Source organism: Botryllus schlosseri, chromosome 11, assembly GCF_051294905.1.
Source record: "Botryllus schlosseri isolate E-star chromosome 11, Bs_hap1, whole genome shotgun sequence".
Lineage (NCBI taxonomy): Eukaryota > Metazoa > Chordata > Ascidiacea > Stolidobranchia > Styelidae > Botryllus > Botryllus schlosseri.
In genome coordinates, this window is record NC_137246.1 from 22,324,491 (window position 1) to 22,341,932 (window position 17,442).

Below are 17,442 nucleotides of genomic sequence, written 5' to 3' on the forward strand. Positions count from 1 at the left end.
TATATATATATTTTTTATGGGGGGGGGGGGGGCGAGAATTTGTGTCGTGCTTGATAAGGGGGTGATGAGTCGGAAAAGGCTGGAAACCACTGGTCTACTCTATACGTTCCCGCTCTCTAATGTTCTCGTCATATTCTTCCTCTTCCGACACTTGAAGCAGTTTCTGTACGAACACGTTGAATCTTCCTGTGAGAATAAGAGTAGCAGTACTAATGGGACTTGGATTAATGCAAGTGGAATCAGATTATAGCTAAAATAAGATATGAAGTTGCGTAGTTGCTATTCTATATCCATGATTGTGACTTATCCTCCAAAATTACACAATTTGTTTCTGCCAGTAATCTATCTCTGCTATACTAAAGAATTCAAACACATAATTTGGACGTAACTCCATATTGTCTACATAAACAGTTGGCTAGCCGAATTCCCATGCCCTAAATGGCCCATTTCAAGGACTATACATCAGAGCTGAAGCCGAACTGCAACCTACGGAATACTTACGAATTTTTTGACTTCGCACCCCCAAGTACACAAATGGGAAATAGAAGATCAGCCCCGAAAGAATGTATACGACGGCATAGAGGTAATGAATTTGCGGGCTGTCGATAATCGGCGCCAGAATCAACACAACCGCCGCAATACATACGATGATTGGAAATATAATAGGAACCTGTCAATTTGAAAATGAATGATAACGAATACTACGGGTAAGGCTCTTGGTACGTAAGATACTGATCACGTGAGCAAACGATAGCAAACGAATGGGCAAATTTGGAGATTTCACATACAGCATAACAGCGTCAATACACACGAAGATTGGAAATATAATTGGAACCTGTCAATTTGAAAATTAATGATAAGTGATATCTAATCCATGTGGGAAAAGCTCTTGATACGTAAGATACTGATCACGTGACCAAACGATAACAAACTAATCGGACAAATTTGGACATTTCACATACAGTTCTGTTATTTTAGTATTCAAGGTGTTTCGACATATGTGGTCAGTTTGCACCAGGCCGATATTGTATTATGATTCAGGAGCTGTCGACTTATAGCATGGTCCTGGCCCAGCTTCATTCAAGGATTTTGAACTACACCGCTTATGCCCATCGAATGACACTGATGAGGAGCCTGCATAAAAGACTAACGGTTTGGTAGGGATTCATGAGTCGACCGAGCAGATAGTGTAATGGTTGTGCGTCCGGCTTCTCGAGCGGTAGGTCGTGGGTTCGATCCCCGGCCGGGTCATACCAAAGACTCAAAAACTGGCAGCTATCCTGCTAGGCGCTCAGCAATCACGGATAGCATGGAGGAGAAAAAAACGGGGGCGCAGACTAGATGACCTCATGGGGCCGTACCGCAACTCCGTCGCCAAAGCATCTCGATGGTGCAGGCGAAAAAGAATATCATATCTCTCTCTCTCGGTAGGACTCATTAACTAAAATTAATAATGACTATTCCGATAGTACTATAATAACTAGGGCGCTGTTTTGACATGTTAAAATTTGTCAAAATTGTTCATTGAGTCTAAATTTTTTTGACGTCTGCATTTCATTTGTATCGTAGATTTTGCACCGTCGGTGATATTTCCCAGAATTTAGCCTAGGCCTACCGTTGTAAACGGCTAATTGCGTGCTCATTGTGAATCATAAACGGTCAAATAAAACAAATAGGTAGTCAACGTACCGCAATATCCTAACTGAAGAAAGACTTCTTGGGCATTGCATCGTTCTTATATTGAGAAGCGCATGATGAAAAATTGTGATGTAGGTAGACAACATTGTCAGAATTAAACAACACGGTGTGTCACCAGCAGTGTACGCACAACTTGAGTGTTGTCAGCCAAAAACTGCTGCTGTTGAACGTCCTTGGCAAGTTTCTTAGTAAGGACATGCACTTTATACCCAAGAATGTAGGAAAGTATCTCTCGTTGTACTACAAAATTTGTTAATAACTTCTACCATAATACGTATTGTAACCACTGGAATTCTTAATAGGGCTAGATTTCGTTAAAATATTGTTTTTTTCCTTGTAAAAAGTTTCCTGTTTCTAAGCCAAAAACGTTTTTTCAGGCCAAACTACTTCGTTAGGACAGCCAGTTCCAACCCGAAATGAAGATAAGTGGTACAATTTTAACATTATGTGGGAAAGCACCTAATTTGCATACGTTAGGTCAAAATCTGGTCAAAATTCAGTTTGTTTAGGTCAAAAAAAGTCAAAATTGTAATTTTTTTAGGTTAAAATTTTCCTTTTTTAGGTAAAAAAACCCGCCCTACTAATAAGTTATTAGCAATGGTAATAACATCGAGTCAGAATATCACTGGATCTATCCCCAAGTTGATGTAATTGATTGAGCAATGATAGAAATGCGGGAACAATAAGAAATCTTTTCACCAATTATATTTTCGATTGATGTGCGTCGAGTAGATTCGCACCTTAATAGGTCGTTCTCTCCGAGGCTCCTTCCAACGGAAGTATATCAGCGCAGAACAAGTGCCAAAGTGGAACATCCACATACAGAAACAAAAATATTCGATCAGCGTATCGAAGTCATTTGGTATAATCATCAGAACAGCCAGAAATCCCTTAAAGAAAATGTGCGATGAAATTAAACATAACACTGTATTTAAAATAGCACTATTGTTCTTTCAAATATGTCATATAATTTTATCACAGTATCAGTTAGATTGGTGCGACTATATCAATAATAGCTGTGGCCTGCGGGTTGTTGTTACGCTATGGTCGTGCTGCGATGTGCATGTAATTCGCCCGTGTTTTCATTTTCGTTAAAATGTGGGAACGCAGACTGCTATGCTTCACGCCCTCAAGACAGAGGCCCTAGAAACATACCGTATCATAAACTAACGAGAATATATGTTATGTATTACTATAATATATTATATCTACTATTACTATAATATATTATATCTACTATTATTATACTATATCATAAAATTAATGGTATCATATTCACGTATTATATAGGCATAGGCCATAGTGCTCTTCAACCCTTTTCGTCGTGCGGTACACCCTTTTAACGCTTATTCGAAACTCGTAGACCCCTGACCAGATAACTCACTGATTCTGTATAGTAAGCCTAAGCCTAATTCAAGGATGTTCAAATTCCTTGTAATTCACGCCAGTGCTTTGATTCCATATATAGCATACGGCCTCATTCCGGCGGAGAACCGGGAACTTCGCACCGCAGAGAGCGCTTGCTCTGTGCCATCACGGATCTCTTATGATATACCTTGGGTATGTAATTTGTAATTGTAGCAGCAGGACACCCCCGCTGGCTTGCTTTATATGCACCACAATCGCGAGTATAAATGTTAGGAAAAGTTATGGGCACTCTCGTTCTGGTCGAGAGGAGCGCGAAACATTTTTACATCTGGGACATTTATTTCGTCGATAATATTGGTTGAATCATATATTACTGTCATATATTCACCCATTCTTATCCCACATGATCAGAATAAACGATAGAGCTGACGGAGGGGGTTGTCTTCGAAAATTTTGGGCACAAAATTATGATGATGCACCTTCCAGTTTTCATTATTCACTTTGCTGCTTATTGTTCTTTTGTGATCTCCCATCAGGATTGTAGGCATAGTTAAAATATATATTGGAAACAGCCAAACGTACGAGAAAAACCTTCATTCGTGAGACGCACACGATGCCGACCGGATGTATCTGCAGCATATTGCTCTGCGGTTCGCATTTGTACCGTGGAACAGATTACACGAGGGCAACTTCTCCGGTCGGCGGGCCGGATATGGTTAAATGAAGTACTCGGCGGGTCGGATTATAGAATATATGCATCAATCGCGCATTTATCCACCAAACAAGAAAAAATCGTATTTAATGTTAACTGTCAGTTTAAAGCATGGAGACCAAAAACAGTATTTAATGAATTTAGTAACAGTAGCTGTTTAAGTAAATCAGATATCTGTGGTCGGTGAAAGTTGTCAACAAGAGGCGTGTATCATAAAGTTTAAGAACCACTGCTGTATGTTTGAATATCATTATTGCCTTTTGGTTAATAATCTCAATTTAATATACTGCGGCCCGCGAATGGGTTTAGATGTTGAATGCGACCCGCCAGCCCAAAAGCTTGCTCACCCCTGCCCTAGAGTGTACGATACACCCGGTTGAAGAGCCCTAGAGACTACTTACGTTCAGCAATACTGCCGGGGTAGGAGTCAGTCTTCGAATATGAATCATTGACAAAACCTGACTGAAATGTCCCTCCCTACCAGCTGCATACGAAATTCTCCCAGCCGTGAAACAAGAACCAAGACAAGCACCGAACACGGACCACATCACAGAAAGAGGTATCAACCATGACATTACGCCGAGCACTCTTTCCCCAAACAGCTGTAAAATAAAACAATGTACTGATCATCATAATGGTTGATTTTAATGTTTTCATAGTTTTAGTGACTATATCCCATAAAGATAAAGTCTGTCCTATATATAGATCAGGGGTGGCCAACCTGCGGCCGTAGAAGGGAATTTGTGCGGCCAATGGTCACGTATTTCAATTAGTATGTGTTGGCGGCCGTCGACATGCCAATTTAATTTACGAATTGACTCCCGAATTTTGGAGATTTTAATTAATCGTGATGCAATACGACACCAGAGGAAAATGATGCGCCCCATACAGAAAAAGAAATTTCAACTTGGAATCGTGTGTTCCTCACGAAAGAAATTTTTGCAGGTACGATTGGGCGATTCCAATGTCTTTCCACTATATACCGACATTCCGACAATCCTGATGGGATGTCAACAAATAACAGCATGCAACAAAGTGACTAATAACAATTGGCCTACCCGAAGGTCCAGCATCATTTGTAACTTGCCCTAAATATTTGAAAACACGCCTTCAATCAACTCTACCGGTGAATCATGATCGCATGGGCTGCGAAAGGATAAATCTTGATAGAATGATAGTAACATGTGAAACCAAGAATATTAACGACGTAATTAATTCATGAATCTGAAAAAAAATTCGTGCGCCCGTACCCAATACCAGACACTATTTACATTACCACTACTGATTTCGGTGCGTATAGTAAGCAGGTGTCAATCAATAGATTAATTCGGAGTTTACTGGAAAAGGACATAGACAGTTTACCATAGTTATTTGGTGTCCATTTAGTTCATTACGAGTGTCCCCTGGAATGCGGCCGCCGTAGGCTACATGAGCAATCGAAATGCGGCCGTGAATAGCAAAAAGGTTGGCCATGGCCACCCCTGATATAGATATATATCCAGACAGGCCCGCGCCTGCCCTTTCCCAAGGGCGCCAAACTCGAATGGAACACAAAATCGAATTTGAACTTCCAGCTTTCGGTTCGGTTTATTAGCAATTTTTATCAGTTCAATACACCACAGAATTGAGATACAATGAAAAGATAGGAAGGTGTGGAAACGATTTGTAGTATTCTTTGAAATCAGACACCCACCTTGGCCTAGGCGATGTAAATAGGAGGCATGCATTGAATGGAAAATGAAAGAAAATATAGAAAGCTTTTATCAGATAATCAGAAGCGTCATATTTACGTGCATTCCAACCACGGATGCGCTCATTCTTTCTTTACACCTCTGAACTCCTTCTTTTGTAGTCTACATATATCTTTATATTTTTACCAAAATTTCGCCAACGCCATAGTACAGGGATGATATATTTTATTATTTATTTTTTTCATAAGTGGCTCGTCGTTACAATATACATGATTTACTGAATTCAGTCCAACCACCTTTCACGATTGCAAAAACGTAATGGGTAGATCCTTCTCAATTCTATCAGATGTAACATAATATAATATAACATACAGACTATTCGAGTAAACAAACATTTTGACTAACCGTTCCGACAGCCGGAGCTGCGAGCAGTTCACTCCTGCTCATAACAGATAAGTACGCGACGTTGCACAGCAGGTAGAGAGCAGTAACAACGGCCATGGCGATACCGATCGCACGAGGAAGATTGACGTATGGATTCTATAGAAGAACAGATATGAAAGGATAATAACGCAAACTCGACTGGTCTTCATCATCATCTGACTTGTAGTTCTTCGACGATGTAGTTTAATTGATTCCAACCATCGAACGCCCACAATCCTTGGTAGAATGCCAATGCGATCGCACCAACGCTGGGGGCTTCAGCGTCGAATGAATCTTGAAAGTTTTCAGTTCGACCTGTAGTATGTAAGGCTATCAATATCTCCATATATCAACAACGTATATGAATACTTTGCGCCGTCGCTATGTTAGCACCTCATAGTAACAGATCGAAGTGTGTGGCCGTCAGCAGGCATAGCAGTGGAATAGCCTAAATCAAAATTTCGTAGGGACAAAAGGTTTATCGATGGCATGACGTCACGGATGTACTGCGACTTGTTGAAAAAACGCCAAGTAGGCGTCACAATACCAAAACAAATATGCGAGGGTTGTCGAGCGAAACGATGCTTTGCTTCCCAACCATATGCATAATGCCGGTTACACGTTTTTCAACAAGGGATCATGTTCCCAGAAATGTTAATGGTTTTGAGTGTAGCAGAGCTTACCTTGGCATAGCATAACAATTCCGCCGATAGTTATAACAAGAAGACTCAATATTTTGCCCGCCGTGAACACTGTAAGGAATTGCGTGGACAGCTTGACGCTGAAGCAATTGATGAAAACTATGGTGCCAATTACCACAGCTGCGAGTAATTTGACTGCCAGGTCAGATGGAGGTGAGCAATCTGCGAACAACAAAAGTACGTAGCCTGCAGATGCTGCACATAATACACATTGCTCAATATCAATGTAGCAATATTCAGACGCCGAATACATCAACCGGTCTGGCCTAGACCGTCAAGGCGGTAGCTTAAATTCCCTTGCAAGTCCTCGTCGAAATTGTTAGCAAAGTAACAGAAGATATTGATTTTATGGGATGATTTTATCAGTTGATTGCTTCAGTTGATACACAGTATTTGGCGACGCATAAAAGACAGCATGTACTTCAGCATTGTGGCATAATGTGACCCGAGTCGTCACACCATAGGTACCGTGTACATTACTATATCACTTAACTGAATTGTTGGGTTGGAATTAGCAATATGACGTCACGTGACGTCATAGGTTCACGTTCGTGTTCACACAGAACCTTTCGAAAAGGTTCGCGTTCAGTAGAACCTGAACCTTTCAGAGGTTTGCACCATTCCTACTAACTAGTTATAGCTTGTACGTACAGGGTGTTGCCCTGACGGGAATATGTATTCTTCACGATGCTTGTACGCTCGGGTTGCATAGCCGATTTCGAGCATGCACGTGAGAATCATAGAGACAAAACTATAAAATACCTGTCGACACTGCAGATAAGCAATACTTCGCAAAAGTAAGTGACAGTATTCCCAGTGAAGAAGGTTTCAAAATTGTTGTCGAAGTCCAAGCAACTAAATATGCCGGTATCGGCCCGAACGCTTCCAATAAAATCGGATATTCCCCACCAGACTTTGGAATCATCGTACCCACTTCTGCGTACGAAAGTGCACCGAATGTAGCCAACACTCCACACATGAGCCATGTCTGTAGAATGTGTAATGCAAATTGGGCTAGTGTCGGCATCATAAAACCACGATACGTCTATGTAACATTCCCACGACCAGTATATGTATTGTTCGTAACATTGATTACTAGTTTTAATATCGCTGTTGTCTTGTACATACTACACTACCAACAGCATGGTCTTTCAACATAATGTTTTTTTTAAATAGGCACACAGAACAGAATAGAACATTAGGTATATCTACAATTTTATTTTTGACCGTACTCGTTTATAATTTCTATCAGGGATATCTAGATATCCCTGATTTCTATGCCACATTCACGAAGACACGCAATCATAAAACTTACTACCACCACAACAACGCTTTATTTCGCAAATCATAGTCTAGAGCCGGGATGGGCAAACTTTTGAGCTCGCGAGCCGCATTCAACATCTGAATCCATTTGCGGGCCACACTATATAAAATTGGGATTATAAACCAAAACTCAATATTGGTATTTGATTACATAGTGAGGACATAGAGATAATATATGTGCTTATTTAAAACAAACCAAACATTGCGTTGATGATATCGTACGCGCGTCAGAAACATAGTGGCGAAATTTCTTAGGCTGGTCGACCTCAATAACCAATTTTTCAAAACTATAGAGATGAAAGTCGGTTGATATAGTATATTATTGCTGACAGCATCATAACCATGTTAGCTTCTGCTATGTGTAGATATAATAGATATATTGCCCCAATTCTACGCATACAGAGAACGAATCTACCTAAAACACGCGCGAATCATTTTTGTAAGCACATCACTGAAATAATTAAAACTGGAGTGGCCAATCTGAAATCACACTCGTGATCCGAATTATGTCAATCTCGTTTAGGATTTCTGTGATGTTTAGCAGTTGAAACCTTACAAAGTGCGTGGGCCTCGGGATGTCGCGCCAGAAAGTAAACATAAAAAGAAGTATTTATTACCTTAGGACAGTGGTTCTCGATTTTTTAAGAGACGCCCCCCACCCTTATGACGGTGAAAGATTTCGCGCTAGCAGACCCAATAGTTTAATGGCATGTAATGTTACTACTTTGGATGAGAGATTTTTAAATATGAAATTGAGACTAAATACAGAGCAACAATGATGAAGTGAATGAGAATGGCGCGGAGCGCGAATTTTTTTAGTGGAGCTCAGCTTCGCGCCCCCTTCAGATGATTTCACGCCCACGAGTGGGGGGAGGGGGCGCACCCCAGTTTTAGAATTATCATGGTGAAATATACTTTAAAAAAGTTTAATGAGGTCCCTGCATTACTTCGATTTTCGGTACACATTTTATCAATATTAAAAAAAAATCATCTTTAGACTCTCGCGGGCCGCACAGTACGGCGTTGCAGGCCGCATGCGGCCCGCGGGCCGTAGTTTGCCCACCCCTGGAGAGAGCTTCTTGCAGGTACAGACCTTCAATATACAATTGCATAGTATATTCATATTGAAATTAACCTGAACATTTTCGGTTGACACTCTTCAGGGATAATCGTCAGCAACTAGTAGAGAGTTGCAAAGAACATTTTATATCAACAATCTTATCACAAAATATGTTGTCACAAGCATGAAATGAAATTTCAAATAAGAGAGCGTTCAATGTACTATTTTAAGATGGTACTCAAACTCCTTTTGTAGACAAAGCTTATAGGCTGATGTATTTTGATCCTATAGTCTATTGATCCTAGTCTATAAAATCACTCTCAGGGAATCTCTGTTTTAATACTCACCAATATTCCAGCACCAACCGATCCCATCAGACGAAACACACCTTTCGGTGATATGAATATGCCAGAACCGATCATGGTGGAAACTATCAAGCTGATACCGCCGACCAAGCTGACTTCTCTACGTAGTTTGAAGGCTTCATCTGAAATTCGATAAATTCAAAATTGTGTACTATGCATATCATTTGAATTCGGTTCATGGAAATTTATATGGATCTATTAATCTGATGCACATTTTGAGTAGTGTCGCCGTCAACTACTCATCAAATATTCGGGTGGCCATACGTTCGGAATGTCCCGGACATGTCCGGAACTTCACTGTTCGAAATGCGTGCGCGAGGAAATTCTAAAATATGCCTAAACGTCCGGAATTTTGAAGTCTTGAAATAGGCTAATAATTTGTTTGTAAATCAACATGAACAATATTATTTTGGGCAGATTTATGCTACATGAAAGTTTTCTTCGCGCGATTTAGTGGCTCGTATAGTGATTTTAATATGGGGACCACCGCCCTCGCAAAAACTGCAATCAGAAATATGTAAACATAACCTTCATTTACTGAAAGAAATCCAATTGTAATCGCAATTACAGGAGAACGCTGCATTCCTAGAGTTGGTTAAGGCCGTTTAGATGCGTTAGTCAAAGATAGTGGTTCTAAACCAAGGGGTCGTTTGCCTTTAATCGGCGGTTCACGAAGATGTCGAGCGTAATCAGCTTCCAAAATAGGCCGTGGGTAAATCTGTGCTAAGGCTATGACCTTTTCTGAGTGATCATCTTATCAGCCTTTGAGCTGGGCCACGGAACATTAACAAATTGGAAATGGAGTCGCGACCATAAAAGATTGAAAACCACCAGATCTGCGGTGAGGATGTAGCTCAGTGGTGCGGACCTGCATAAGGCTCATGAATAATCTTATCGGCGTGACATGAACGTGACTTAACGATGTAGTACAATTACGTTCCCTGCATTTTCGACGTCATTATTCTGCACCAGCTGTACCGTTAACTCCGATCATGTGGACGGAGAGAGGATCAAAATTATATGGTAATATACGGAAGAACCAATATTGTTGACAGAATTCATTCACGAAATGTAACGAAAACATGCATATAGAAACCAGATGAATATATAGCAAGTCCCCCGCCCCCGAAGTTGCGCCGATTACCCTATGGTGGGCGCAAGATCAGCGTTTATTTGGGTGGTAGGGTACTGAAAAAATGTGGTTTCGGTCCTTGTTACAACACACAACCACACAACTGAATCGTGACCACCTCTGGTCGATAGGCAAAGCTTTGCAAGTGTGACGTCATTGCTAATATCTAATTTTGATCCCGCTAGTGGGCGCTAAAGAGTATACGGAATTTGTACACAAAAATATGGTAACCCTAAAATTTATAGGTATGGTATAAACGCCTCGTTTTTTTACCATACCAGCCACCTAGTATTACTTACTAGACTTCTACTATGATACTAATAATAGGGTTACAATATTTTGGAAATCTGAAAAGAGGACACTTTTTAAAAATTTTCAGACTCACTATACCGGAGGAAAATCCTGACAAAATGGTACATTTTCTGCACTTCGTGGTCGGTTGACTAAATAAAAAAAATGGTCAACTTTCCGGCCCAGCTCCCGAAATGTCCGCCGGAGCGTTACTTGAGTGCTGATTTACTGTATTTCAGTCGAAGCTGTCCAATATTTAATCAAATTTCTCAAAAAAAAGATGGCAAAATCTCAAAAAAGAGGACATTCGGGCGTCCTCCGAGGACACTTTGAAAAAAGTCAAAAAAGAGGAAAAATCCTCTTGAAAGAGGACATATGGTAACCCAAACTAATAACCTGCAAAGGGAGCAGTACCCCGGAAGATATTCTTGTGAAAACATGTTATGTCCAGTTGAACATACGCTAGACCAGTGGTTGTCAACCGGGGGTCCGCGGACCCCTAGGGGTCCACGAAACCTCCAATTTACAAAAGGGTTGATATCCTAATCGGTATTTTTTCTAATTAGAGAAATCGCGAGGCAATTTCTCTTCATAACTGCTAAAACTTCGGGACTCGTACACAAACAAAATGGCTATATGAGATAATATATTCTACTGTGCAAAACTCATTTTATTTGCCAAATTGCCAATAGCCAAAACATTTTACTGTTCAGAAATATTTTGTTGGGGTTTTGGAAAAAAAATTGTTTACAAAATTCCATTTCCTCCTGTGATATACAAAACCGCTATTCCAGTTTAACTTCAAGATGAGCTGCTAGATAGAAATGACATAGGAATGACTAGGCTGGAAGTTGTTTCTGAATTTTGGTACCATATGTTGCAGTAATACCCAAAGATGCCTATAGTAGCGTTACGCGTTTTTACTAGGCCTATATTAGACAGCATCTCTGTGAAATGGATTTTCGTCACTCGTTCATATCAAATCGACAGCACGGATTTTCAAGACACGACCGCGTATTTCAAGAAATGCAGCTGCAGACTTCGCTTTGATATAATAAAAGTCTTCTCAATTTCTACATAAATAGTATATGATGTCGGTTTCAAGAAAAGTCATTTTATTGATGTTTATCAGTACCCTACAGGTAATATTTTCACAAGACAGATGACGGTTGAACGATAAGTGAGAGGGTCCGCGGGGGGCGTGACGGTGCAAAAGTGGTCCGCGAAGACAAAAAGGTTGAGAACCACTGCGCTGGACAGAGTTATAACCTGTTATCTGAGGTAAATTAACCTACTATACCAACAGAATACATACAAATGGTGTAAGGCCATTGCGGAGGGGGGGGTGCGGAAGATTCGATTTGCCAATTAATTCCAGTGAGATTTGCACAATATTGCACAATTCATCATCAATTACATCATAATTTGCGATGTGTTTTAAAACGACGATGGCGACAATGTATTGATTAGATGTAATTGCATCAGTGCTGGGCGGATCGACAAATTCTCTGGCCCTACTCCAATCCTGTTAACTCTGGTCCGACTCCGGTCCGACTCCTAGGCCGGATTCTAGAAATGACCTTGATTTTGTCCGAAAAACTACGATATTATAGTTATCTGCTCACAGGATGGTATTGAATATTGATTGGAACAACGCAAGCAGGAAGTTTAAAACTCAACGATCAAGGCTAATCCTTATCTGGAGTAATTATGCCAACTTATTGGACGTAGCATGTGGTTTATTTCCATGAACGTTTCACTTTAACTATTGATTCGAGGGTGGAAGAGGTGGTATAAAGCTGTCCTCTTCTTAGTTAAAAGTATTGATCCTGCTCCGACCGTATCAGAAAAACTAGTGATCTGGCTGCGTACCGGCTACAGCCAAGATTGAGAAAATCCAGCCGGATATCCCATTCGGCTCCGGTCCATGCCCAGGTCTAAGTCGCATATGTGTGTTGCAATTCGCTTTTTTGCCTGGGAACAGCAACCCACCTTCACAATGCACGGATGTAATGTAGCCTATACACAATTGCGCAGGTTTTACAGTTACAAACGTAATGCTCGATCAGAATGTGATTAACACCATTCAAATATCAAGACAGATTGTTTGGTGCAATATCATACCGTCAGATTTTCCTCCATCACGTTTTGATCTCCTTTTTCTGGAAACATAGGTATTATTATTAGGTATTAGGTATTATTATATAGGCAGCAGAGCTATTACACTCCTTCATCTTACGATAATCTTCCAAACACAGATACATTATCCATGACAGATAAATACAGACTGCAAGCCAGATTGCAATGCCTTACCGAAACCGATCAAGTAATCCTCCTTTAGTATTCTCTTCCTCCAGATTCCCAGTCATTTTATATCAGTAAGATTTATAGACGATCGACTTTGATGTAGATGAAGACCTATCAAATAAATTGCTGGCATGAAGCTACACTGTACAAAATATTGAAAAAAACCTAGTCTCTTCCGCGTGTTTCAGGTCCTCGAGGCGGAAAAATCTAAGCAAGCAATTTAGATTCCATCGAGGTATGAATAAAGAAAAAGTACATGTACTGTATGCGTATTATTGCATACTAATCTGTAAATAGAACATCAAAAGCAGCTTTGCAAGAGCCATCGATTCAGCTAGGCGCAGACAACGCACTGTACACGGCACGTTCGTTCGTTCAGCGATGGTGCCGGAAAAGTTCGTTCTAATTCAACTCATTACTATTTAAGAGGAACGGATAATGATTGTTCGATGAGTAGGCGCCGTCGGTTGTACGTTATAGTAATCTTACTAAATCGAAATAAACACAGCAGTATTAGTAAAGTACTCGTGTTAAAATCTCAGCATTTGTTATGCCACTGACACCAATCGTCGACAAGTATTAGACTTTGAAGTCCTCTTTTAACCTAGCCTGTCATTGTCTTCAGGTCAGATCGACTGTATTGTGTGCTGACTTTCGTGAATAACACGGCATTTAGAAATGTGAGGCGAAAACGAACCCTTGACAGGATGAGTAGACCAAACGTCACCACTTTCAAGGCTCGATTATAATCCTACTATACGTTGAATTTTCATACTACGTCTAATACATATCGTACGAATTTCGGTTGAAGGTCGTTGATGATTTGTAGAGAAAAGTAAGTTTGATGTTTCCATGCTCAAATTCAAATCCAAATCTCATCTGTGTCGTATTGTTGACAATACCGCTTCGGTCCTCCGTAAAGTAACTGCTACAAATATTGCTATAGAATTTCAATATCGAAAAATTTACTAAACAGCTCGTGGGGATCTATTGATGTAATAGGCACATACGATACTTCCGGTTGTTGTAAACTCTATTTTAATGATTTGTCGACCCTGAAGTATATACAAATATTTATATCCGCAGTAAGACCTTAATCGTCACTGATTCATAAATAATACTACGCTAATGTGACACATTGCATTGCATTATTTCATTTTGAGAGCGGTCAAGTGCACGCGTTGATGCTTTGCTTTGCTATGCACTGGTGGCCTCGGGAATTTTTGCTCTGGACAACATCAATGAATGTCCCCGCCCTCCAATTTCCACGTGCACGGCTAAATACAGTAGCAGAATGGGCATGAAGGATAGGCTATTGATTTCAATATGCAAGAACACTTCAATAGCATGTATACTAACTTGACGTATATTTTTTTCATAGGTTTCGAAATAATTCAAGGAAAATTATCATAAAGTAGTCCTACTGTATTCAGGCATGTCTGATAAAGACTGAAATGAAAATGCGACAATATGAAAGCGCTGCTCCTATAAATTTCAATAGAAAAATACTATTACCACCGATATTTATTCAGATAACTATTGGGTTACTGTTACATACAAATATTATTGAAAAGCCGAGCTGTATTTGATCCTGCTGTTTCGCTGCAGTTCCCTGCTGTCTTAAATGCGCTTATAGGTTGAATGAAATATATAAGGTTTAACGTATAAAGCTTTTTCATAGGTCAATTTCTCTATAAATAACTGATTTACTCTATTAAACATTTCAATTATTCCGCACAAACTCCAAGCTTTCGACCAGATTGTTGATCATCGCATATTGCTCATCCTTTCATGTTAACACAAAATAGCAGTCAGGCACAAAGATATTATGAACTGCAGCGAGAATAATTTGATATGCCATCATCGTGCATTCTTAGAGATAACATCATACTGTCTTCTTACCAAACACCATACGGCACGTTAGCCTTATAGAGTGCAAATTGCTATTATCGTTAATATTATAAAGCAACAGAGCCCAACTTCACAAGCTTACCGAACCCGACAAAGTGTTTCACTTTTAGCATCCGATTAAGCCATGTAGATTTACTGATATATAAGCTCTGGCAACTGCAATTATACTTCAAAAGTTCCCGAGTTGAGCATTATAACGCAGGGCGAATGTTCATGTGCAATTGTTATTGTTGACCCTGTTCCAGAAGGTAGCTTGTAGCATCTCTCTTTTGACGGAACACCCTACCACACGGTTTTTGTTCTGCTGCATACACAATAGACTCCACAACAACGACGATGTTTGTTGCTCACCCCGCAACAACGGTATCTTTTCTTCACTAATCAAATGCAAATTGGAATTGGTATAGAGCAATTTCAGAACAAACATTTATAAACACGCTGTGACGGTTCTTATCAATATTTCCCAGGCCAATCCCAAGTAATCATGAAATTTCTATCGGTTTAATCTTGGGAATTGGTTATATTTTCGAGATGATGCGAGCTGGAAGGGGTTCCAGGATTAATTCATAAAACAGCATAAATTATAGAGCGATTTTGAAGATAATTATACAACATAAAATTTTCTTCGCGCGATTTATTGTTTTCGCATGTCTTGATTTTAATATGGGTACATCCCCCCAAAATAATCATAGGTATTTGTAGACAGAGACGAGAAATGTGTTGCTAAAACATCGGCGGCGAGAAGCATTGGCCGACAAGGACCGTCGCATGTTATCCAAATCCTTTGATATATATATATGGCTGTCTGGTCCAATTGTCCATTGCTCATATAATGCCTAAATGGCTGACGCCAAATAGTCCTTTTCTGGCAATCTGAGTCCCACAGTCTCTCTACCCATATCGGATGAAGACAAATGACATGAAATTGTGTATCCTAGTCATTTACGCCTGGATTCTTTAAATGGGATACTGCCGACGTTATATAGAAATATTGCGGAAAGCGTTGATTGACAACCGGTAATCAGGTCTCACACAGACAAGATCACGATTTGTTATGATTGCAGTAAGGCGCGCACTGCTGCTGCAAACAATCGATCCCATCAAGCGTGGTCTGGTGTAAGTTCTGGGTAAGTCGATGCGAGTATGTTTTATTAGCTCGAGAAATATGTATTTCCTTTATTGTATTGTATACAACTTACGACCTACAAACGTTGTATTGCTCAAATTCTTGGCATTGGATAGCGTAACATTGATACCAATTGCCACTACGTAAAACATCGCCTCTTTCGGCCTCAAATGGTATTGTAAACCTTAATTTCGTGACTGGAAAGACGTGAATACCCTTGATCGTATCATGCATATAGTTACAAAATGGAAGGAGACTCAACGGCAATTGGTTGCTTAGTAGAGCAACTGCTAGAACTGCTGAAAGGCAACCGTAGCAACCGCTTTGCAGTGGCCCAGATGACGTTCTTTGCACGCAGTCAATTTTATCGGGGGATAGTTCAAAATCGCATATGGTTCGATTTATGAGTGAATAAAATATGTTCCTAAAGTGTCACCTGTCACAAGTCAAGAGAAAATAAATTGAAGACAAATCACCAAGTCTGTATCTGCCTCGTGTCTGAGGATGTCATGTGCTGGTCGTCAGACATATGAATCCAGATATATATATATATATAGAGAGAGAATCTTTATTCGTATACATTACATATCAACATAACACTACAAAAATGTAACAGTGAAATGCGACATGCAAGGTAGTATACGCGTAGTATAGGTAGTATACGTGCTGCCGCGTCAATGGTATGGATGCTGCTGTTGCTGTTGTTTAGTACTCAATACTCATGGTGGTATGTCGATGTTTCATGGTCATGCAGCATTTTATGGTCAACGGTCATCATATCATCATCAAAAGATACATTCCGTTCGATGATATATAGCCTACTTACCAGAGATGAGCATGGATTAGGATTAGGTTTTGAAAAAACAGGATTTGTGAAATTTTGTCGGATTTGGATTGGATTTGGATTAGACATTTTTTTCAGAACGGATTAGGATTTGGATTGGATTTACCTATTTTCTGGGAGATTGAAATGTCGTGTGGCGAATGGCGACAAACTTTATTCAGATCAGTTATTAATGTACTTATGGTTACTAAATTATCTTGAATCAAGTGAATCGTTGGTTGTGAAAGAAAATTTTCGAATCCCTCCAATGCATAAATTAGTATTTTTTCTGAATTTCCAGTTGGAATCGGATTAGGATTGGACATGGACTTGAATAAGAAAAAGGTATGGATTAGGATTTGGATTTGGACTTCAAGGTTCGGATTTGGATTGGATTAGGACATGGAAATTTCAAATCCGCTCATCTCTGCTACTTACGTCCTCAAACTGTTGAACCGACCACAATTTCGAGGGTTCCAGACATCCCATATCATATACGCAAACAGTGAAT

At 39.9% G+C, this 17,442-nt stretch overlaps 3 protein-coding genes across 4 annotated transcripts in view; 1 reads left to right on the plus strand and 2 right to left on the minus strand.

Annotated features, from left to right (window-relative positions):
- Positions 1-17,442, plus strand: part of LOC145450282 (intraflagellar transport protein 57 homolog) — a 207,298-nt gene that overhangs the window by 135,112 nt on the left and 54,744 nt on the right. The gene's annotated exons all lie outside the window — the stretch shown is intronic.
- Positions 1-17,442, minus strand: part of LOC145449453 (b(0,+)-type amino acid transporter 1-like) — a 29,568-nt gene that overhangs the window by 108 nt on the left and 12,018 nt on the right. The window lies entirely within an intron of this gene.
- Positions 24-15,610, minus strand: LOC145449454 (b(0,+)-type amino acid transporter 1-like). The gene is made up of 12 exons (XM_080327814.1): positions 13,237-15,610; positions 13,078-13,182; positions 12,889-12,926; positions 9,324-9,463; positions 7,356-7,581; positions 6,576-6,755; positions 6,074-6,207; positions 5,875-6,009; positions 4,180-4,380; positions 2,439-2,588; positions 502-670; positions 24-186 (listed from the first exon to the last, which is right to left on the minus strand). Exons 2-12 carry the CDS (start codon positions 13,131-13,133, stop codon positions 95-97), a joined length of 1,521 nt encoding a protein of 506 aa, XP_080183940.1. The 5' UTR covers positions 13,134-13,182; positions 13,237-15,610; the 3' UTR covers positions 24-94.